The sequence below is a fragment of the Puntigrus tetrazona genome, chromosome 9 (genome assembly GCF_018831695.1).
Source record: "Puntigrus tetrazona isolate hp1 chromosome 9, ASM1883169v1, whole genome shotgun sequence".
NCBI lineage: Eukaryota > Metazoa > Chordata > Actinopteri > Cypriniformes > Cyprinidae > Puntigrus > Puntigrus tetrazona.
The window spans coordinates 3,113,423-3,138,761 of record NC_056707.1 but is presented as its reverse complement, the minus strand read 5'-3'; the positions used below and the strand labels follow the sequence as shown (position 1 = coordinate 3,138,761).

At 40.7% G+C, this 25,339-nt stretch overlaps 1 protein-coding gene across 1 annotated transcript in view; it reads right to left on the bottom strand.

The window, feature by feature from the left end:
- Positions 1-816: 816 nt before the first annotated feature.
- enox1 (ecto-NOX disulfide-thiol exchanger 1) overlaps positions 817-25,339 on the bottom strand; it is an 83,584-nt gene continuing 59,061 nt past the window's right edge. Inside the window, 11 exon segments of the mRNA XM_043249066.1 lie at positions 817-1,512; positions 2,942-2,952; positions 3,311-3,396; positions 4,473-4,572; positions 5,966-6,025; positions 9,241-9,348; positions 11,118-11,302; positions 17,608-17,725; positions 21,525-21,631; positions 23,336-23,359; positions 23,362-23,547. Coding sequence (XP_043105001.1) covers positions 1,392-1,512; positions 2,942-2,952; positions 3,311-3,396; positions 4,473-4,572; positions 5,966-6,025; positions 9,241-9,348; positions 11,118-11,302; positions 17,608-17,725; positions 21,525-21,631; positions 23,336-23,359; positions 23,362-23,547 — 1,106 coding nt within the window. The 3' untranslated portion in view covers positions 817-1,391.

The window sequence follows — 25,339 nt, the reverse complement described above, 5'->3', positions numbered from 1 at the left end:
AAATGGGGCCTTTAAAAGCTCAGCTGCCCTATGGGTCTTGAGGCACCATAATCTTTAATCCTAACGCTCTCAAATAACGGTAGTGCTGGTACAAGCAACAATGCAAATGGCTTAGGCGGTCTCAAATGCACTACTATGTTACTAACAGCGTCTCAGTGGCTGATGTAAATGGCAAATAGATCACATTAAACACACACAGAGCAGCATTCTCCTCCCCTCTCATTCATTATTAACAGCTTGTTATATTCTGGGTGATTAAGGAAGTTCTGCTCCACATTCATGGCAGATAGTTCAGTTGTTTATCCCAGACATGAATCAAAAAACATGACAGACACAACACTTCGAGGCACATTTGACACATTCAGAGATGCAGACGGGGTTGGGCAAAATCCAGAATTTACGAACTGGCTGCCTTTCAATTCGCAAGGATGAATTGGGCACTCCCATAGGCTGCTGAACTCGAATGACATTTATGGAATTTAAGTAGTCCAAAACAACAACAAAATGGTTTTCGATTCTGCATTCAATACTGAATGACCCAAGCCTTTTACGTTCTTAAAAATAAAGGTTCTTTATTGGCATCTTTGGTCCAGTGAAGTTTTAACATCCCATTCCCACTAAATATTCTTTATAATGGAAAAAGTTCTGTAGATATTTAAAATAAGGTTTTCTAAGTACCGTTTATTGAAAGGTTCTTTGGGGGAACCCAAACCCTCTTTTTGGAACCTTTATTTTTAACATTGTAGTCATTTTAGCACTAACTTCTCAAAGTAAGTACATCTGATTTTGGATAAAAAGTTTTTAATTGATTTTTTTAAAAGAATCATAATTTACATAAGCAGACCTTTAACAACAGTGCATCAAGACACAAAGAGCATGTTACATACATCGTCTACACAACAAGGACGGTCTGAAACACAGCAAACTGTCCAAAGAGCTTCAGCTGTGCAACTGTTGTCTATCAGCTCCAGCACTTTGGCCATGAATGAAATCATTTTTCAGAGCAGAAGTCGTCTTCACACACACTCTGGCTTTGATGGGCGCCGAGGGCCGCTATCACACATCTGTGTCCCATATTCAGCATTCCGTATTTTTAACCGAGAGGCACGATATTCCTGGATATCTCCCAGCCTTCAGGGACGATGCCACTGACAGATAAGTTACGCAATCGGTACAGAAGTCTGGAAAGAGCTTTTTCAAGTAAATACATCTGATGCGGCGCCGCGTGTAGAGTCTCACTTCCTCTGGAGAGCGGCAGCCATCGGATCTGAGGCGGTACGGGGCGTAGAGCCTGTTGTTTGTGTCTGTGAGGCTCTGGCTCTTGTCGCTGACTCTGGATCAGTCTTCCGGGGGTCCAGAAGCCTCAGTGTCAGTGCATGTGGCTCTGCAAGTCACAACGATTTAAGAGCCTCAAATCCGCAGAACTTCCAGCGCTTCTCCAGAGTCGCTCCAACGCCACTGAACTCCTGCTTGAACATGTTGGGCAGCCGGACCATTAATCTTTCGAGTTCACTGGCGAGATCTGTAAAATGAGCAAAGCAAAGTGTCACTTAGATTATTATTGTGGCTCCGTGTTGAACATTTTGTGCAATAAACAGACACAAAATTGCCCATTGCATCCTCGCCGCTGTTTGCTTAGAAATTAAAGGCACTAATTTGTTTGTCACTATGTTTGTCATTTGCTTCCTGCAAACAGTTGCTGTAGTTCATTTTTAAACGGGAGTATATAAACACATCTTTTCAGTTTATAATACTGCATGTTTTCTCTACGCTTAGTTGAAGTGCATGACAATTTAGACCAGCACAAGATAAACTTTTGCCGTTGCTCGAAAATACATTTAGAGTTAGTCAGCTGGTCTGATATAAAAGACTCCCATTGAAACCTCCTGTTGAAAGACTTTTTTGAAGAGGCATTGTGCAATCGAAGTTGATGACTCGATGATTTGGTGATCAGAGGCAGCTGGTATTTATTTATAATTTAGAGAGATGGACATTATTATTCTAGAGAGCAGTTCATTAGGAAAAAGCTGCACATGAGTAAGATGAGTCATCAATACCGTTTTTCCAGACTGTACATTTTAAATGTGTTTATCTACTAAGTATTTAAAAGATGGCATATGCTTGCTGTTTGAACCCAAATGTAAAAATAAATAAAATACTGCTGCTTTTTGTATAGTAGCATATATTAATAAATTAGTATATGCTACTAAATGTATACTAGAATTAGGTACTACTTTCAAGAGATTTCTTAAGTTTGCACTTAAGTGCAGAAACAGAACCACGCAAATAACAAAAGCTTCTACTTATTCTAATTATGAATAAGTGCAATAAAAATACAAATTGGAACACGTGGACAAAAATGACTTCCTAGCAGCAATTACTGCTATTATAATATTTTTATTTAGGGCTGTTGGTCTTAGAAGAGTGCAGCCAGGAAACAATAGGAATGGGGGGGTGTAAAAAAAATAAAAATAAACATTTGCCTGCACACAAGCACCACCGTGCAAAATGTCAGAACACCTTTGGTGCCCTCCAGGCCACATCTGACACATGAAATTTGCATTTTGTTGTAGACTGGACAAGCTCCACCAGCCTTCTGGGATACAAATAGCTGTGCCAGTGCTGATCACACCTGGATGCAAACAGCCCCTCTGATATTTCATGTGGTATTTAAGGGTCAAAGAGATAACAAACATATGACTCGTATAACATATTGACAGAAATGGGATTATTTCTAATCTTTTGTTAATCCTGCATGCGCTCGTGTTGTCAAAATGAATTAAAGAGATAGTTGACTCAGAAATGAAAATTCTATTATTTGTTTACTCGTTTATTTTCTGACACACGACAACCAATGGGGTTTTCTTCTGATGAGCTTTTGTATATGCATACCATTTGCACTCTCAGAAATAAAGGTACAAAAGCTGTCACGGGGCGGTACCTTGTTTGTACCTAAATTGTCAATTTTGGTACCTTAAAGGTACATATTAGTGCTTAAAGTGTACATATTTGAACCTAATAGGTACAAAAGTATAACCTTTTACCCAGTGACAGCTTTTGTACCTTTATTTCTGAGAGTGTACAAGACTGAATTAGATTAATGATGGCTTTATGATCTTTTTGGATCTTCAAAATCTTTGTTTTAAATGACTTTCAATGGAGAGACAAATCTCTCAGGTTTAATGCGCACATTTTAATTTTGCGTTTGAGGTTTAGCCAGAGTCTTATAGGTTTTGACGTGAGGCTGAGGAAATGATGATAGAATTTTAATTTTTGGGTGAATTATTGCTTTAATTAAAAAAATAATCACCTTTGTATCGAGTCTCTGGATGTAAGACCACAGATATTCAATGTTGGCTCCAAATGGGTGGACGTGAAGAAAGGTTGATATGATTCCTGTGTGGAGAGACAGACAGCAGAGCAGAGCTTGTGAATGAACATATGTTGCCTCTGACTAGTAGATGCAGTGGCACAGTCATAAATATGCCGCCTGGAGCAGAAGCACCATCCCTCCCCCACTTAAGCTGATTACTTTGGAGAGGTCCTGCAAAGGTAAAGCACTGATGCAGAGGCACAGGATATAGTGCTTTGCCTGAGGAGCCAGAGCCAATATTTATTTCCTTGATTTATATGCCGTAACGCCACCAATTACCAAGGAACCTCATTCAATTCCCTCCGCAAGACCTACTTTCACAGAGCCGCACTTGGGGAGGGAAGGGGAGTCTCGAGATGTCCTTTCTGATTTTAACATTCAACGCAGAGAGCTAAGCCGACTCCATATGTCTCTGTTCTGCAACGGTGCGTCGTGCTTACCGAGATAAACATATCTGTTTTGCATACTCGTACGAGAAGTCTAACCAAACAAACTCATTTGAAAGGCCTAACGGAGGACGCTTACAAAATGATGTTTGCACAGCGAGCTAATCCAATAACTGCATTAGACGTCCTCTTCAGAGCTAGTACGGGAGCGCCTGGAGACTTAAACAATTTGTGTTCTTCAGTCCGTCCCTTCACTTTGTTCTGCTCAAATGAGTTTGGCTTTTCTGGCTGAGGGCCTCGGAGCCAGGCTGATTCTCTCTACTCAATCAGTGCAGTATATGTGTCCTCTTTGCAAGCGGCGTTGTTGTGCAGCCTTTAGATACTACATGTGGTCTTCTATGGGCCAGAGCCAATGAAGCGCCTGGCAAAAAGAAGAACAGCTCCCCTGAGCTCCTCCTAAGGATCATCATCCAAAAACATGACAGAAAGGCCGAGGCGCTAGGCGCTTTCCTAGTCGTTGTTATCACAGTGGTTCTAACACTGGCCGGACAGCATTGCGTTCAACTGCTTGGCTGCTCCTGCACCTGCTCGCCCTCCTGTGCTTTTAAGCTAGGACTCAATCCTCTGAGCCCATCTGGTATTCAAGCCCCTCAGCACACGGCTCAAGATGTTTTATAGATCAAAACGGCATGAAGCAGAGTTGGAATAATTACCGAGCAAGAGAGCCTCTTTCTCTGATCTCAAAGGACCCCAAATGACCATGTCGTTATTCTTCTCTCGATGGTGGTAGAGCGTCGCGGTGCCATTGACTCCCTGTACAAAGGAAAAACACACATCAGGATGCAGAGGAACCTTCACAAAGCAGATACGAGAGAGATGGGATCATGCAAAACTGTTGAGTTGGTAGGGCATGCTTGCTAATCTTTATGGGGGATGCACCGCGTTCGGCTGCGTTCAGAGAAATCAATGCCTATTGACGTTTAAGAGGCTCTTCTTCCAAGATGCTGCTCAAGATGCCAGACCGTAAGTTATGTAGAGGTTAAATCAAAATTATAAGGAACATCCTTGCACTGTGCATTTTTAGAAACCCTCAGCAAAAAAGAAAATATAAATGGAGTTTTTAGCCATATATGAAAAATTCAGTTACTCTTGAAAGAAAACTTTCAAAACTAAGGGAAACGTGTTCCGTTTGATTTTTGAGGCAAATGGATTTTGCCCGCGGTTTCCAAAAGCCAAAAATAATGTTTTTTTTTTATATTTCGTAATTAAGTTCCATGATTACTGTAGGATGGTGTAAAATGACCATATTTTGCAGCTTTTAAGCTACAATATATGCTTTAGCTTAATTGAGTTTTTGGCACACATTTGGAATTTATAATAATTTTGGTCCAAAATTATACTAAATATAATTCTTTGAAGGACAAAAAACAATCTCTAATTGTCAAAAGCACATAAAGGTGCCGTTTTCTATAAACTAAAAAATGTGTGGAGGATTAAATGCAGTCCTGATATTCATGATATTCTGGAATAAATACAGTAATGCATTAATCATTTCCGCTTCAAATCACAGTTTATGAATGTATAATTGGATGTGCAGTAAATATTACAGTAAAAGCTTAGGTTTGATCAAACATTAAAAATAGACGTTAAATGAAATAAAATCAAATGTTAAAAAGTATGTTTCAGCTAGATTGTACTCAGTAGACTGTAGAGCACTTTATCTAACATGAGGTCATTTGTCTGTGATTTAAAATGTGTTTATGATCTTATCTTTATATGATATGAGATTTTAGTGGGTTACTTGTTTTAATAGGTTTAATACACGGGACTGTGTAATGGATATACATTTTGTGGATCTCTTTTAATTAAAAATGTATTTCAATTTATTGATTCAATTACAAAAAGTGCAATTCTGTGAAATTCAATTACTGCACCCTAATAAAAAGTTTTCTGACACTCTCTGCAGCACTGTTAAGTTTGTGCACCTTTATTCTATGCAGAAAAAGCAGAGGGAGCCCATATTCTCTCAGAACGTACAGATCAGTAGTCTAAAATTAACTTCTGCCAGAGAGCTCATGGTGTGAAGAGAAATGAAGGGATGATGCAATGTTAGCGGTTCACATGCCTCTTTTGATGTGTGCCGGTAGTGCAGACTAATCTGCCTGGTGAACGTCAGTGACGTGATGGACGACGCAGCCTGACTTACCTTTTCATGGCCTTCAGAGTTGTGGTTTGTCAAGTCTACCGATTCCATGGCGTTCAACAGCTGTCAAGAAAAAAAAACAGAAATACTGACTTCCAGACCCGATCCTATTTTGCAGCACAGCTGTGAAGGAGCTCTGCAGACAGTGTAACCTCTGGGAAACCTCGGTCTGGCCTTGAGCGGGCCAAGTTGATACTACATTTTTAATGGATGCTTGTGAGAAACGGGGTAATGAAATACATTTGTGATTCCATGCATTACGGTCAGAGTGTCTGTGGGAGGTCACAGCGGTTTCATATTTATGAAATGTTGAAGCACACCACATCTGGATCTAAAAATATTGTACACACGTCTTCCATTTGCAAGCGGGTTTGTGTATAGGAGCGCAATACAGTACAGCTCCACAGGACCTCCACGGCTATTGATGTTCCTGTTATCTCAGTCAAATAACATTCATGCAAAACCAACGTCTGCTGTTAGGAAAATAGAGTAAACAAGGCTGGTCATTATTCCCTGTGTCTGGGTTAACCACTGTACTGGCACAAATGATAAGGTATCATGTTGTGCTGCTCAGCAATCGAGAAAGCAGATCATCTGTCCTCAATGACAGCAACTCTATAGAACTTAATCAAGGCAGACACCACATTTAATTTGACATGGATGAAGAAGCTGTAAGTGGCAGACAGTCAGTTGATATGGATAAGGTCAAAGGTCACATCTGCCTTTCACGACTTCTTGTGGAAATCTGTTTTCAGTTGCTTTCTTTCAAAACCTAGTGAGGAGGAGGAATGTTAATGCGCCGTTTATGAAAAATTACTCTTTAGCACATTTATAAAAAGAAGACTTATAATGGAAATAATATACTTTTAATACACAAAAATATTATTTCGCAGTTTGTGTTGGGCCTTATCAGTACAAAATGATCGCAAAGCAAAAAGTATTCATGCCAATATTGTCCAAAACCCCAAATTTCAAGGGCGTTTTAAAGGAGGGCAGTGCATGTAGTTAACTTACACACTTAAGTACACTTTTTTTAAAAATATATACTTGAACTTACTTTATAGAACATCTATTGTTGTCAAATACGCTTATTTTGTTTTAACTAACATAATACTACAAAAGATTATAATATTAACTGTGGTTTGTTATACAATATTGCAGTTATATTTAACAAAATTTAAAAGAATTTATATTTAAAGAAAAGATGATGTGGTACAGCTTTTTTTTTTTTTTTTTTTTTTTTTTTTTTTTTATGACAGATTTAATCTGATAGTTTGTGTGGATTTATTTGTGCATCTAACCTATAGTAGCCTACATGCTATATTGAATATATCCTCACTATAGCTTGAAAGCTACGAGGATTAGTAAAAATATGTGATGTGTACAAATAATCCCCACTGAAATTCTGGACATGATTAACTATTATAGAGATTTGTGAAATAAAATTTTATTATTATTATTATTAAAATGAAAATAGGCCCAGATCAAAATGCAATATAATTTCATTTCACGCTGTTAATGACTTAAAATGGTCCACCAATGTGATTGGGGCGAATGCTCCGTTACCTCTCGCTCCTCTAATCACATGCCGGATCCATCACCCCGCTTTGTTTCCGGGACCTCCAAATGTACAAATTAAGCATTGAAGGGAACTAACTGGCTGAATCCTTTTTTGGATTTTGCATGTTTTCAGCACATATACATGTCGTGTTGCATCTATACATTTTCATTGACTGGGCATATGCGACTACTTGGTGTCAAGTGTAGAAGTGAACAACAACCCGGCTCTCCAGCATAGCCTTGTTCCCCTTCTGCAACCACAACCAAGCATCGTAAGAGCAAAAACTGTCCTGCTCTTGTTTGTGTGTTGCTGTTTTATGTGTCTCAGTTTTCAGTGATGTGTGTATGTGTGTGTTCTCCCTGTGCTCCTGCTGCCATGTTGAGTTGTGTTTCTCGCTGCATGCACAGGGGGACTAAGGACAGTAAGTGACCCCGGGCTGCAGAGCTTCCCGCTGTCACACACGAGGAGGCAGACACCGCCAAAATGCAGCATATCTGAAGTGAACAGTGCTCTTAATGGCTTACATAAGGCTTTGTGTCCATCTACAAAGTAACTCTCTACAAGCGCTGAGAAGTAACTAAAGGCTACTTTTTCCAGCGAGCAGAGACACTAAAAGAGCCTAAAATGTACACTACTACTCTCAAATGAAGCAGTGGGAAATCCAAACAAGAGAATTGACTCATTCAGAGTGATAATGTAACTTTTTACTACAAAGGACCAAAAATCGAACAGAATTGAGAGCCGTGGGCCAAATGTAAATGTTGCATAATATCCAATTATATTATAGTAAAAAACTATTTATAGTCTTTAAATTTCAATATAAAAAAAAATAAGATTAAAGCAAAAGAGATAAATTAAAATGAAGATATTCTTCAATGACGTTTTCCCCCAATTTCTCCACTCTTGTTATATATGACAGATGTTATAGTTTCACATCTTCTTTTTTTGTAGAGCTATCTTAAACTATATTATAATTCACTCTAAAGTCTGCTATGCTGTTTATTTTATACTGATATATATGTATATGTGATTCATTATTTCCAGGGCCATCATTCACTTGTTAAAATTCGTTGGCAGAACGTAATTTATAGCATTTTCAAGTGGATTATATAAAAAAAAGTTGTTGTAAACTCATGAAATTGTTGGCTACTGTTGCATACATTTTTATTTCTTTTTTGCTGAAATATTTGCCTTTAGAGTCTATTTCAAAATTATTATTTTTTTTTATTATTATTGTGCATTCCAAGCAATATAAATCAAACTGCAGCTGGGTTGTTTTAATTGAATAATAATAACTTTAAAAAGTTCATTGAAAGTTAGGGTCCAGATCGCTCCATACATGAAGAATATCTGCACTTTTTTTAAAAAGTGGCATTTATTGGTTTTGGCAAGTTAACTCTTCATTCCAAAAATATATATCACTTTTAGTTAAATGCTGTTGTTTATCACTGCAATCTCTGCTCAGTCACATAATTATTTTTTATGGTTTAATACTGCCACCCTAACTGGCATCCTCGTTGCATTTTACCAAATAACTGCTCTTGATTGCAAAACTTTGAAGCTTGAAGTTTAGCTAAAAGTTTAAATTGAGTAACAGCAGCTTCAAAGTAGCTCCCACCACACTGCTCCTCCTAATCATAGTTTCTCCATCAAATAACACTATAATGCATTTGGAAATGCAGATTATTTGACAACATGACCATGAGTTCTGTCCAACCTTTTCCCTGAGGCTGAGGACCTCTCCCTCTAGGTAGTGCTGCTCATCTCTGGCCTGCTCCAGCTCCAGCTCCTTCCCTTTCAGCTCTTCCTGGAGCCGAAGCAGTTGCTGTGGAGACAAACAGCATCGTGAGCAACAGAAAGCAGATGGCTGGAACAATGAGCAGCGTGTGGGGCTGCTCATAAACAAACACCACATAAACATCCCACAACAGCAAACGACAAAGATAATAAAGAGGAGGTGGGCTTGAGGAGCTTGACTGAGTCAGACTTTTATGTCTGCTAAAAAGGTTCATGAGGTCAGCTTTTTGCAGCATTTATTGAAAGGACAATAACTTTAATAATGGCGTGTAGTACGGCTTTTCCAATTGGACCAAATCTTACAGTTGCTTATTAGCATGCACATTATTAACATATTGGCTGTTTATTAGTACTTTATTAGTAAAACACACATTCTGCATGACCATATTCTAGATCCCCAATAGCATAACTTAACAACTACCTATTAATACTATTAATAAGCAGCAAATTAGTAGTTTGAGGCAAAAGATGTGTCATTTGATCCTTTAGAAAACATTTTTGTTGGCTATTGTTGATTTTGTCGCTCAAGGCGCATTTTTTATTATTATTATCAATGGTGAAAATTATATAATTTTAAAAAAGTTTACACCTTCACATTTTCAAATCGAACAATTTAAAGTTGGCGTAATTAAAAAGTTCTCCATCCATTAAATTAAATAATGACAGTCCACTGAACTCTACACACATCTGAACATTAGCTTTCTCTCGCCACAAAAAGGATGCTCATTTCTTACATTAGTATTGATCTTGTACATAAAAGCCTTTAAAGCAGCTGCACAATGTAAAATGCGAAAGAGAGCGAGAGAGAGAGCTCACCGGAGCCGGTGCTAATGGCTGCACTATGACAGTCTGCGTCACGAAGCACACTGTTTCCAATCATCATTTAAGCTGATTTGACAGCTAATTAATGGAGGTGTGAGTGTTTGTGTTCCAGATGGAGCGCTGACGTGAAAGCATACTGAACACTTACGCACTGATTTTTTTCCGATGTTTAAATGTGTCAAAAGCACTCTTTAATTTAAATCATTATTTAAATGTCAATAATGTGATGATGTGATTTGTCAGTGTCGACGTAGATTGATAAACATGGGACAAACATGTCCCACAGCTTTACTTGCGATAACGGTTTGATCTAATTTGTCACTTGATGAGTCATAAGTCCGCCAAAGTGACTGGACTATAATATCAAACACGCTGTATGTTGTTAGATAGACAGCCGTGTCAGCAGGAAGTTGAGTCGTTGAAGCTGTTAACACCCACCCACTGAGAGACTCTCTCCAATTCACCCACAACCATAAAAATATACATTACCATTCAAAGATTTAAATTTTTTTTATTCATCAAGATTGGAAAAATCTTGCTGAAAATTCAGCTCTGATCACAGGAATGAATTGTGTTCATTTTTCTCCCCTGAGTTACGTCTTCCACCATTTTGGCGATTACTTAATGCATTTGCTTTGTGACACTCTCTAAAATGGCAGAAGATGCAAAAAGTATTCTTCTAGCGTAGCAAAACTGAATGGTACATGGATTGTTTTTACTATGTTTCTGGACCTGGAATATTTCAGATGTGTTGCTGTCTATGAAGGGTCCGATAGCTCTCAGATTTCATTAGAATATCTAAATTTGTGTTCTGAAGTAGAATGAAGGTCTTACGAGTTTAGAACAACATGAGGGTTAGTAATTAATGACAGAACTTTGTAAATTAGCCCTTTAATAACGATGCATACATGCTAATAATCAACTAGTTATTAATTAATAGTGTTTAAAAAAGTGTTGCTTCTGCTACTGTATTACCTGCTGCATGTTCTGCATGGTCTGCTGCAGGAAGTGCAGCTGTTGTTCTTGCGTGTGATCCTCCTCGGTACGGTACATCTTGCCCTGCTCTTTCTTCAGCAGCTCCACCTCGTTCCTGTAAGCGTCCAGCTGCCAGCGCAGACTGTCGTTTTCCTCCCTCAGAGCACACGTCTGCGCAGACAGCACTGCTCTCAGACAGGAAAAATGAGAGTGAGACGGGAAGTGACCTCGGATGAAGGTCTTTAGCTCATCTGTTGCATAGATGGGATGAATTGACACTTTTATGCCTGGTAGATCACATTAACTCATCTGATTAAGCTAGTTAAAGGAATGGTTCCCCCCAAAATGAAAATGATCCATATTTTACTCACCCCCAAGCCATCCTAGGTGTATTTGACTTTTTTACAGTTTTTTTAAAAATTGATCCTGGCTCTTCCAAGCTCTACAAATCGGAAAACTAACCTTCACGTCTCTCTGCATGCTAACACGTGTCTTCTGAGTCAGATTCATGGGGTTTTGTAACAAAAATGTTTACATTTTTAAAGTTATAACTCAAATCACTGACTTCTTGGCTGACCTCTTACTCGATGTATGACGTGAGCCGCATTCTGCTTCAGAAGACACGTGTTAACCCCCGGAGGCATATAGGTTAGTTTCACGCTGGATATATATACGATTTGTGGAGCTTGGAAGAAACAGCATACATTTTTTTAAAAATTTTCGACTGTGTTCGTCTGAAAGAACAAAGTCATATACACCTAGGATGACTTCTTGGGTAAGTAAAATCTTAGCTAATTTTAATTTTTTGGTGAACTATTCCTCTAACTGTCCTAGCTTAGACCAGTTTAACCACTTTAAAGATGATATATTATGTCCTTTTTTACAAAGCGTAATACAAGTCTCTTGTGTTCCCAGCATGTGTCTGTGAAGCACAAAATACCCTACAGAACATTTATTATACCTTTTTGAAATTTTGAGTGGAAGCAGACACACTCTGATTTTGGTGCCCGTGTCTTTAAATGCAAATGAGCGGTTGATTCTGATTATCGCGTTTATCGCATTGAAATCATTCGTTTTAAACTTTTGATATACGGCTTTCTAAATGCATGTAAACGAGTACTAACCTGAGTTCTCATTCGCACACAAGCTTACGAGTTACAGTCTATGTCAGTGAAGGTGAACAGTTTGTTTTAGGTCTGTGTGACAGCAGCGTATATACAGCAAATAAATCCACTGCTCTCTTGTTTCAGTTACCATGTTTTGCTCAAACATTCTCCATGGCATTTGAACTGCTACGGCGCTGTCGCTTTCGAAAACGAATGGAAATTTACAGGTGGCGGTAATATTATAATGAGATCCCTTTGCAACGTCACTAGGGGAGCGAGATCAGACGTTACCCGGTACATCTTTTTCACGTTTCTTTGGTTGGTAGATGCACTGGGGACCTGACTGCAGCACTTAAAACCTAGAAAAGTCCGATTTTCACGATATGTCAGTTTAATCAGTTCTCATTGACCTTAGTTTCTTCTAGTAGGGTGCAACGTATGATATGTTGCTTAATCTAACACGCATCATAGTAGACAAGTTGTAGCCTTGACTTTCAAGCTTGAATCAGCGCCTACGAGGCAGGCTTTAGAGCAAGCGTTGTGATTCAGAGCCGAAATCGACTGTGAAGTTTGCATAACAACTTGGTCACTGCTGTGTCAACAGAGAATCTCAACCATTAGATATTCCTTCCTGCCACTGAAAATACTACTTTTATTGAGCCGGAGCTTGTGTGCTGTGACAGGTCATGAAATATCGCTGAGCTCAGAATCCCCTGACACTTCCTGCCGCCGTTCTCTGCCGAAGCAATATCATTCATAATCAGATTTGCTGTGGGATACATGCAGGAGGGAGAGTGTAATCACTCACGTTGATATCTCAGCACAAATGCTGTTGTACTCAAGGTTATCTGAAGGATGTGAACACTCTGTTTGAATAAAGCTAATAAAAACAAGTGGTCAAGGAAGAGCTGATTTGATCAGAGGCCAGCGGGGGGCGATTGTGTTTATTTTTACGTTATTTGTTTTTCATCAGATCAAGAATTGATTGGGAATTATTATTAACCTTTTACTTTAATATGGACGCACTTTACCAAAGTTCTATTTATTAGTTTATCTTCTTCTTCTTCTTCTTTTTCTTCCGCTTATCCGGGGCCGGGTCGCGGGGGCAACAGTCTAAGCAGGGATGCCCAGACTTCCCTCTCCCCAGACACTTCCTCCAGCTCTTCCGGGGGGACACCGAGGCGCTCCCAGGCCAGCCGAGAGACATAGTCTCTCCAGCGTGTCCTAGGTCTTCCCTGGGCCTCTTCCCGGTGGGACATGCCCGAACACCTCCCTTGGGAGGCGTCCGGGAGGCATCCGGAACAGATGCCCGAGCCACCTCAGCTGGCCTCTCTCGATGTGGAGGAGCAGCGGGTCTACTCCGAGCTCCTCCCGAGTGACTGAACTCCTCACCCTATCTCTAAGGGAGCGCCCAGCCACCCTACGAAGGAAACTCATTTCGACCGCTTGTATCCGGGATCTCATTCTTTCGGTCATGACCCAAAGCTCATGACCATAGGTGAGAGTAGGAACGAAGATCGACGGTAAATCGAGAGCTTCGCCTTGCGACTTAGCTCTTTTTTCACCATGACAGACCAGTACAGCGACTGCATTACTGCAGAAGCTGCACCGATCCGCCTGTCAATCTCTCGCTCCATCCTTCCCTCACTCGTGAACGAGACCCCAAGATACTTAAACTCCTCCACCTGGGGCAGGAGCTCCCCACCAACCTGAAGGGGGCAAGCCACCCTTGTCCGACTGAGGACCAAGGCCTCAGACTTGGAGGTGCTGATTTTCATCCCTGCCGCTTCACACTCAGCTGCAAACCGCCCCAGCACACACTGTAGGTCTTGGCCAGATGCAGCCAACAGAACAACATCATCAGCAAAAGCAGAGAAGCTATCCTGTGGTCACCAAACCAGACCCCCTCCGGCCCCTGACTGCGCCTAGAAATCCTGTCCATAAAAATAATGAACAGGACCGGTGACAAAGGGCAGCCCTGTCGGAGTCCAACATGCACTGGAAACAAGTCTGACTTAATGCCGGCAATGCGAACCAAGCTCCTGCTCTGATCATACAGGGATCGGACAGCCCTTAGCAAAGGGCCCCTTACCCCATATTCCCAGAGCACCCCCCACAGGACACCACGAGGAACCCGGTCGAATGCCTTCTCCAAATCCACAAAACACATGTAGACTGGTTGGGCAAACTCCAGGAACCTCCAGCATCCTGGAGAGGGTATAGAGCTGGTCCAGTGTTCCACGTCCAGGGCGAAACCCGCATTGTTCCTCTTGAAGCCGAGGTTCAACTATCGGGCGGATTCTCCTCTCCAGTACCCTGGCATAGACTTTCCCAGGGAGGCTGAGAAGTGTGATCCCCCTATAGTTGGAGCACACCCTCCGGTCCCCCTTCTTGAAAAGAGGAACCACCACCCCCGTCTGCCAGTCCAGAGGCACTTTCCCCCGCGTCCACGCGATGCTGCAGAGGCGTGTCAGCCAAGACAGCCCCACAACATCCAGAGACCTGAGGTATTCCGGGCGGATCTCGTCCACCCCTGGTGCCTTGCCACAGAGGAGCTTCTCAACCACCTCAGTGACCTCAGCTAGGGTAATGGTCGAGTCCCCCCCCGGATCCCCGGCCTCTGCTCCCTCAGTGGAAGACGTGTTGACGGGATTGAGGAGGTCCTCAAAGTATTCCTTCCACCGCCCCACAATATCCCCAGTCGAGGTTAGCAGGTTCCCATCAGCACTATATACGGTGTTGGCAGGGCACTGCTTTCCCTTTCTGAGGCGTCGGACGGTTTGCCAGAACCTCTTTGAGGCCGCTCGATAGTCATTTTCCATGGCCTCCCGAACTCCTCCCAGACCCGAAGTTTTTGCCTGCACAACCACCCGGCAGCAGTCCGCTTGGCCCATCGGTACCTGTCAGCTGCTTCAGGGGTCCCTCGGGCCAACCATGCCCGATAGGACTCCTTCTTCAGCTTGACGGCATCCCTTACTTCCGGTGTCCACCATCGGGTTCGGGGGTTACCGCCACGACACGCACGGAGACTTTACGCCACAGCTCCGGACGGCCGCGTCGACCAAAGAGGTAGAGAACATAGTCCATTCGACTCAATGTCTCCAGCCTCCTCGATCCGTCAAAGTTCTGCCGGAGGCGGAGTTGAAGATCTCCCTGACAGGGTCTCTGCCAAACGTTCCCAACAGACCCTCACGGTACGTTTGGGCCTGCCAAGTCTGTCCGCCTCCTCCCCGCCAACGGATCCAACTCACCACCAGGTGGTGATCAGTTGACAGCTCCGCCTCCTCTCTTCACCCGAGTGTTCAAGACATGCGGCCGGAGATCAGATGATACAACCACAAAGTCGATCATCGACCTCCGCCCTAGGGTGTCCTGATGCCAGGTGTACTGGTGGACACCCTTGTGCTTGAACATGGTGTTCGTTATGGACAGACCGTGCCTCAGCACAGAATTCCAACAACAGAACACCACTCAGGTTTAGATCGGGGGCCGTTCCTCCCAATCACGCCCCTCCAGGTGTCACTAGCATCACCAACGTGAGCGTTGAAGTCCCCAGCAGGACGATAGAGTCCCCCGGTTGAGCACTTTCCAGCACCCTCCCAAGGACTCCAAGAAGGCCGGGTACTCTACACTGCCATTCGGCCCGTGAGGCACAAATGACAGTGAGAGTCCTCCCCAACCCAAGTCGCAGGGAGGCGACCTCTTGTCCACCGGGTTAAACTCCAACACATGGCGGCTAAGCTGGGGAGCTATGAGCAAGCCCACACCAGCCTGCCGCTCTCACTGCGGGCAACACCAGAGTAGTGAAGAGTCCAGCCCCTTTCGAGAAGATGGGTTCCAGAGTCCAAGCAGTGCGTGGAGGTGAGCCCGACTATCTCTAGCCGGTATCTCTCAACCTCACGCAACAACTCAGGCTCCTTCCCCAGAGAGGTGACGCCCATGTCCCTAAAACTAGATTCTGAGTCCAGGGGTTGGGTTGTCGAGGTCCCCGCCTTCGACTGCTACCCAAACCACAAGGCACCGGCCCTCACGGTCCCTCCTGCAGGTGGTGGGCCCACGGGGATGGCCCCACGCCGCTGTTTCGGGCTGAGCCCGGCCGGGTCCCGTGGGGCAAGACCCGGCCACCAGGCGCTCGCATGCCGGCCCCGGCCCCAGGCCTGGCTCCATGGCGGGGCCCCGGCTGCGCCATACCGGGCGACGTCGCGACTCCATTCCAGGTCTTTTCCATAAGGGTGTCATGGACCGCTCTTTGTCTGGCTTGTCACCTAGGACCTGTTTGCCATGGGAGACCCTACCAGGGGCATATAGCCCCGGACAACTAGTTTATCTAGTTGTTATCAACTATTTACTTAGTTTATCTATTCGGTATTATAGACTGACAATGAATGATTATTTATAGTGGTTATGAATATCGGTCCTAACACATGTGTTTCAGTGCTTTGCAGATGAAAACTGCATTGGTTTGGGATGTTAAGCTGGCAGACATAGAAGATGTATTATTGAAGTTATGTGACATTGTGATAGCCTTGAAAGCATCGGATAGAATGAGTTAAAAACGATAAACAAATCAGCTTTACACCGTTTTTTCTAGCATTGTGTTACATTATGGCTGTAACTTTCCTGCTATTGTTGCAAATTAAATAAATAATGCGGTTGAGGGCTGGTGAGAAAAATACTGATTTGTCTTTTTCACAAATTGTTATTTATTTATGAATTATTATTTATTTATACACTTCTGTTCCAAAAATTGATGTCTGTAAGATTTTTTTTTAAAGAACATATTTCTTTACAGAAGGGACGATTAAATTGATCAAATGACGGTATAGACATTTATGGTGTTTTCAAATAAATACTTTGTACACCTATTTCTTATTAGCATGCATATTTCTAGAATACAGAGTATGCATGTATTTATTTTTAATTATTTAGATATATTTGTTATGTATATGTAAATGCAAATGTATGCATGCATTGGTAACTGTATATATTAAGTATATTTATATAATATAAAATATATATAAAATATATATATATATATATATATATATATATATATATATATATATATATATATATATATATATATAAAATTAAAAACTAAATTCTAAACAGTGGGCTAGAGAAAATAATATATTGTTGGGCCCTTAAAATTAAACCTAATTATGTAGGCATTAAACAGATGTCTCTATGGCACTGCATTACACATTCCTCTTATCCACCAATTAACAGTGACCTTTAAAGAAGATTTGTTGTTCATTTTAAATGCACTGTACAGTCCCAACCAGTGTAAATGAACTAGATGTTAGGCATGTTTTAGCCAGTCCCTGCCTCCAGTATCCTAATAAATCATGATTATGATAATGAGTGGCTGATCACAGGCCTACCCGTGTCCTCCATTCTCATCTTTTTGCAGGGGTTTTCCTCCAAGTCTTCATCTGACATCTCCATTTCCTCTTCCCTTCGTATTCCCATGATCTCTTCACTGTGAGCATTTCTCAGCTCCTAATGGAGCACAACACAGAAATCAAACAAACACACGCACACACACACACACACACACACACACACACACACACACACCATTACTGGCTTCTGTCCGAGACCTTGAATGATTAAAGATTACATTTTGCACACATTAACATTTCCTCTTCTCCAAGAAATTCTACAAGGACACACTTTTATACTTCCCTTTTTTCTGTAAATACGGCAGTAACATATATATAACAATCACACATACCAATGAAATGTTTTATTCTATTCTAATAATAATCTAATTTAACCTGGACACTTTTAACAGGATGAAAAAACAGGCAATGATTTGGCAAGCACAGGCCCCGGTGATAGATTTCTTAACTTAAAAATACAACCCAGAGGGAAAACGGAGGCTCTGGCGTCTCAGTGCTGTGCAATAGTGAAAGTTCATTTGTCTAGGTCTGAAAATGGAGCGTAAAAATCACATTACACAAACTTCCAAGCCCACTGATCCTCTGATAGCCATTATAGGGATCAGCACAAAGGACGTTTAATGCCACCACTGTGAAATCTTGCAGATCTGACTCTATAAAGGGAGCACATTTGAGCTTTGCTTTATCTGTGATTGAATACATTTTACTCTAGCACCGTGTTGCCGGATCTTTCATCTGTTTCTTGAAAGCTGTAGTATCAGAGGAATACAGGCCGAGCTCTGGGTTGTTTCTGATATCGTATTTCTCTCGAATTCTCACAATATCATTTTACAGGGCTCCCACACCTTTGACCAAAGGATATCCATTGCTTTTCCAGTGGTGTTTCCAGTCATTCTGGAAAAACCAATAAGGCTTTTATAACTTTTATAAAGACTGCATTCGCTTAAAGCCATTTCTGGCCAACAAAATAAGAGAGACTGAGGCTAGCCGTTACTCTTTCACAAGGCCTATATCCTTGTAATAATGTTTTAAGTCAGAAGTTTTATTTCTTTTCCAGCCATGATTGTGTATGTTGATTTTAAAAGAGTATTGCATTTTTAAATATGCGTTTGTAACTTTCCAAACTAAAGTCCTAATATCATACAAAAAACAGCAACTAGTAAATAATAAAACAACTATTTAGTTTACTGTTGAGTAATTAAGTAAATGAAACCACATCATAAGCAATAGCTTATTTTGGTCACACTTTTTAATAACTGTACACTATAAATCATTAGTTATGCGTTAGTAAATAGTCAATTTATCCTTTATATAGCATTGTTCCAACATTAATAGGCATTAGCAAGCGGTTTATAAATGCAGCTATAAATGTTTTGTTCTTGAGCATATGTTTAATAATTGTGTTTTTATACTTTATTAACAATGCATTTATAATTTCTGCATTACCAGTTTATAGAATCATTTAGAAAGTGTAATCAAATGATTAATAAACTATTTAAATGTACATTTGTAATTTTTTGGACACGATAATAGTTTGTCAGTGTGCTAATAAATGCTTTATTAACATATATTCCTGCTCCAATTCGTGTTTAAGTCAAGTAGTTGTAAAATATTTAGTAGTTGCCTTAATAGTCATCTATTTGTGTGAGGATGATTTATACCTTGTAAAGCATTTACCAAAGAGATTTAAAGGCTCGTTTATCTTCCAAACAGACAGTTAAACAACACCAAGATGCAAAAATTAAAACTGTAAACCGTAAAACTGTACACTTGATAAAAACATTTAAAATAAATCTCTAATTTCATAGAAAAAGAAATCTTAAAAAACATTCCTGAGTTGTGTATCCCTCTCTGTTGTGTTTGTTTATTTGCTCTGTTAGGAAGATATCTGAGCCTTCCTTGTAAAAGATATGCTTATGAATAAAGAACGAGGCATTTATAGTTTATAGTATATTTACTAATGACTATTCATGATGGGACCATGCTTTATAAAGGATGAACTAACTATTTACTTATGCTCACCTAATGATTCTTAGTGTGTTATTATTACCAAGTGTTTTAAATGTTCGCTTTTTTAATGTACGATTCTTGCTATTAACAAACCTTTTAATTGTTACATAGTAAAAAGAATAAAATAAATTGCTTCAAATAACTTGTTACCCTGCTGCCTAATAATGTTTAGTCAACTAAAATACTCCTATTTCAGGGTGACACAAGAAAAAATTTGTAGGCAGCAGGGTAACAGGTCAATTCAAGTTGTAGTCAACAACAATTTTTTTTTTACAGTGTAGTAAGGTAGTTGTTACATTTAGGTGTTGGGTTAGGTGATAAACAGCCAATATTTTTAATAATACGCATACTAATAAGCAATTGGTTAATATTGACAATTGGTTATCATACTTAATTGCTACTAAAAAAAACTCAACTAGTATGTTGTTGATTTTATTTTATCGTTTGTTTTGTCATGTTACATATTTCATGGGCTCATGAAATGTTTAACTAGGCTCTTATTTAGAAAGAAAGAAAGAAATGTTCAAAAGTGTTCAACTAGCCTCTGCCTCTTTATTTTAAGGCTGAGCAAAGCAAAAACTATATAGCATTCAAACTCTGTACTTGTATAATCATTTTAATATATCTGACAAATCCACAAACGGTGCTACAAAACAACACCAATAAAAACACCTTTTCACAGGGGTGGCATCTCAACCGGCTTTCACTTCTCACAGCACCAGAGACTCTGCCACAACGCTGATGCCTTACCTCTTGGCGACTGTGAACTGAAATGGAATCCTTTCATAGACTTGACTTAAAGCAATTAATCAATACAGTCAGTGTATTTCTAAGACTAGGTTTCGGGCCTCACATCACTGCTCATGATATACAGTCGTGGAAAAAGTCTGATGGCTGGAGGAAAGACTGCAGCTGGAGTCTATCACCAGCAAGGGATTTTTATATTTCAAGGTTCATTGAGTATTCTGTTTGCGCTAACATCAATTTTGCATACCGGTGACGTTCCATATTATGAATATGGAAATTCCATATTGTGCATTCCAGAGAATTCAGGGATTTCTATGCATCGTTTTTTTTTTATTGCATAGGAACATTTGGAGTTAACACGCACCTCACTTTTCCTTCCTCATGGAGACCTAATTCAAATTGGATGAGTTATTAACAATTAATTCAGGCTAATCACTGATGAGCATCATTATAATCCTGCCAGTATCTGTTGCCATGGCAGCAATGGAGGTTCTTTCTAGGTGGCAATTTCAAAGAGAGCTCTGCTGCACGAAAGAGCAGAGGCTAGAAAACTGGGTTTTTTTTTTTTTTTTTTGCTGTGTGAGGGCCCACAAGTCTGTACAATGAAAAGCCACAAGATACACTGCCATATAAAGAGCTGCCGTGTCAGTGTACCATGTAGAGCAGGGGTCTCAAACTACATTACCTGGGGGCCCCTAGCTAGGCAGGGTTCTCCTTCAGAGAACCAGCAACCACACATTTGAAATATGTATGTTATATAATGTAAATATTGGTGCAATACTTTAGCTTTTAAATGCATTAGGGCCTACCCCTTTGGGAAAAAAACAAGATTATATGCTGCTTAGACATGTTTTGAAACATGTTTATGCTGGTCCTGAGCAAGTTATGAGCTGGTCAATTTGGTTTAAATCTAAGAAACTGATCAGGACCAGTTCATAACTAGCTTATAACCATCTCAGGACCAGCTTATGACCAACTAAGGACCAGCTGCCATGCTTCAAAACATACCTAACAAGCATATACTGTTTCCTTTTTCAACAGGGTATAGTGAAACTTGGTTTGTAGTGACAAAGCTTGGCCCATAGTTTGAGACCCCTGATGTAGAGTCAGCATGTCAAAAGGGGAGAAGAAATACCAACCTCGCACTGCTTTCGCCAAATGTCTATGTTCTTGCGCTGCGCTTTTGAGAAATGGTCCCATGCCTTTTGCCTGGTGGCAGCGGTGAACACAGCCGTAATCTGCTCAACTTTGGTGGGTAAGGAAGTCAGACAAGACAAGCCATTTATGTAGAGCTCAGCATCTGCGCCAGCAGTCAGACGCATCAGGACCCTCGCAACACTTCTCTGAGAGGCCCCTGAATGTGTCTGTAGTACTTACATCTCATTAGCTGCTGTTTCAATTCCTTAGGACTGAGGAAGGCAACAGTCTACAATGATGGATTTTCTGGAGAGGTACTAATAAAGTACTGAGTGTTTGATGTCAAACATTGATTGAGAGTTTAGCTCAGATTGGGTACGTGTGCAGTTTTTATTTTGGCATTAGGTGATGGATTTGCGCTAGGATTGAGATTTGGACCAATTGTAAACTGTTGCCTGCTATTTATTAATTTGACCAAGTCTACAATTTAGTAAACAATTATGCCATCATCGTCTTTAGACTACAACAACTCTAAAATACATTTTCTCTTAGTATTTCATGCACAAATGGTCTCACAATGTCTTTCTGTCAAGCCGCCAATTACAAAGCTCCATCACACATATTCATTCGAGCAAATTACATTTCTTTGTTTGAGCTGGGATATTGGCTTCTCACCTGTCCGGGCTGCAAAAAAAAAGGATGAGTGAATCTTGTATTGGCCTACCTTTAAGTTAAGTTGAACATCTCCACATCTGCTATATGGTCAGAGTGCTTCCACTGAGACTGTACTTACCCAGGGCCCTTCTATGGGCTATGTCTACTGTCACACTGACATAGGCAGCTAGGTCTCAATGCAGTCATATGTCCTAGTGTGCATTTGTGTAGTGTATATCTGCAGTGATGTCTTGTGAATCGTGTAGGAGACACTGTGGCTCTGTTCCACGGCTAGTGAGCTGCCTTGCTTTCTAACGGCATTCAAACTGAAACAGAACCTTGTAAATAAGGGACTATTAGTGTTTAAATACAACAGTGTCCCCTGTTAAAAGCTAAAAGCTAAAACAAACACAAAATAAGTGGCATAATATGTTGTTATAAAGTTAGTAGACGTTAGCTTTAGAAAATGTTCCCAAAAAATCTCTTAACCGCTAATCTTACTGTGTTGTGTATAATAAAGGCGCAGTTATGAATTATACACGGAGTGAATGTTTTTGGGCTTGAGCATTAACATTTAGGCACGGTTCTGGTTCAGTGTTGTTTTAAGGCCTGTGCAGACCTCTAAAAAGGACACAGCATAAAAATGATGACATAGTTCTGGTCTCTGTGAATACAGTCAGAGACAAAGATAACTTCAGCTACATTAGCCATGCAGTTTCCATTTCTATGGAAATGACTGGATTTCGAACATGAAATTTCACAGATGCAGCTTAAGATGGATTTTGTCCATCATGGCATTGTCTTCTTCGTGAAGAATATATGTGTTGGCTTTAATAATGCCTACCTTTTAAAACCTCACCTGTGATGCCTTATAATGCTGCCTATGTAGGCAGCTCTCTAGGTTTTGGAACAGAGCCTATGTCTTGTCTGTTACAGTTAGGTGGTTCTGACATACAAATACACTCCTACAGGCAGTACAGTCATATCAAGATGAGCAAAAAAAAAAAGGTCCAACAATCAGATCAGAGACTGAGCCCACTTAAGGACGGCTATATCATCTTGCTCGGTACAAAGGATGAGCGGTTGTCATGGCAACACTAGATGAAAATCTCATAGTAACCAGTTGGGATACAAACAGTGAAGGCAGGAGGTATCTTACATTGTGTGAGAATGGCAAGCAGGAATTCTTAAAGTGTTCTTTGGCCAGCTCCATCTCCTCCTCGTGCTGAGCTTTCTCGTTCATTAGGCGCCGCACGTGGCTGTTTGCTGACTGGATCATAGAGTAGAAATGATTCGCCGAGCGTCGGTTCACCTCGCCTCTGTCGATCCACGTGAACAGCACCGCCGTTGCCTCGCTGAACTTGTTATCATCTGGAGAAATGAATAAGGAAAACTGTCATTTTTACTTCATCTGCTTATGACAGAGACTGCTGTAACACTCATTCTGCAGGCTCGACAAAGCCAGTTCAAACTCCCTTACACGAGACACATTTTTAATTCTAACTTCTCTCTAAAGCTTTGATCCTTGGTTCCATTAAGGATCTTTAATACCTATGGAACCTTTCAACTGAACTCTTTACTGTAGAAAATGGTTCTTTAGATTATTAAAATGTTCTTCACGCTAGAAAAAAAGAAAAATAGATAATAGGAAAATAGCTCTTCTAAGAGCTTTTTAGAGAAAGGTTGTTGGGGAACCTAAAATAGTTCTATTGCATCGCTGCAAAAATCTCTTTCGAAACCTTTGTGTACTAAACCTCAGCCTTCGTCCTCACATCAAATGTGCTCCGAAAAATCTAAAATGGAACTGGTGCAGGTTGACTTACAAAAAAGGCATGAAATGTAAATTCATCCTTAATACATTGTATTACATACAACCTGAATTCCGGAAAGGTTGGGACATTTATTTCAATTTGAATAAAAATTAAAACTAAAAGACTTGTCCAGCAGTTCATACTGTATATCCTGTGTAGTAACCACCTCAGCGGCTTTCTATAGCACCACTAGAACACCCTAGAAACTAAGTTTTAAAATTCAAATCTCCTCAAACTACATCCGGCCTACATCCTCCCCTTCACACTTCAAAATCTCTCCTCCCAATACTTCACATAAACTCAACCTTCAAACTCGAATCTCTTTCCGAACTACTCAAGCATTCAAAACACAAGACTTATAACCTTCACAATTCAAGACTTTGCTACACTTCCAGACGAGTTGCCTTTTTAGATACAGTAGTAAATGCGATTTTAATGATTACTTTTGCCACCTCTATTGAGAAAAAAGAAATGATCGGTGAGATGCTACACTAAATGCTAAGCTACGGCTCTAACTTTAGGGCCTCATTTGAAGACTCTTTCCCTGCGTTGTCTTTTTGTATTGGACAAGAACATCATCTCATCAGTGTGTTCAGTCACGGCTCGTAAATCAGTAACTAACCCTGCATTTTTCCTGTCTAAACATGAAGTGTAATTTCAGCCTGAGTAGCTGAGACATGAGGCATTGAGTGTGGCCTCTCCCAAGCTTCAGTAATCTGCTCCCTGTGGACCCGTGTGAAATACATTACTGAAATTGGAAGAATAATTGAATTTTGCCACAAAGTCAGTGCAGTAGGGCTGGCAGCAAATTCGATCCCTTCCTTAATGAGATCCTGTGCACGGAAACAACATCATCCCCTGCGTCCGTGCACTTCTCACCAGACTCACTGCTTCGTCTCACCACAGCATAACCGATTTCAAGCCAAGCGGGAGAATGACATCACGAGAGATGTATCAATTATACCGAACCTCCTTAAAAGATGTGCTCAACTCATTTAATTTGAATTTTAGATTTGATATCCATTTTAGCCCTTTTTCAATTAAATAGATGTTATTTCGCGGCAAGTATGTTGGCAAGAGACCCAAGGGACTCTGAGCGCTCGAGATCAAGAGCAGGTATGTTATTAAGGTGGCACTCAAACTTCCCAGCTAATTAAAGGAAATTGAATTCTCCCGACCCTCGGGCAGAAATGCCATCTGACGAGAATAAAAATAATTTTTCACAGTCAAATGAGCCTGCTCTGCCAATCTCACGTCTAATGAGAGGCTCCACGAGCAATGCAAATGTAAAATCTCCACACTCTCCCGCGAAATTCCCAGCATTCAGTCATCCGACCTCTCCGTAACTCAGA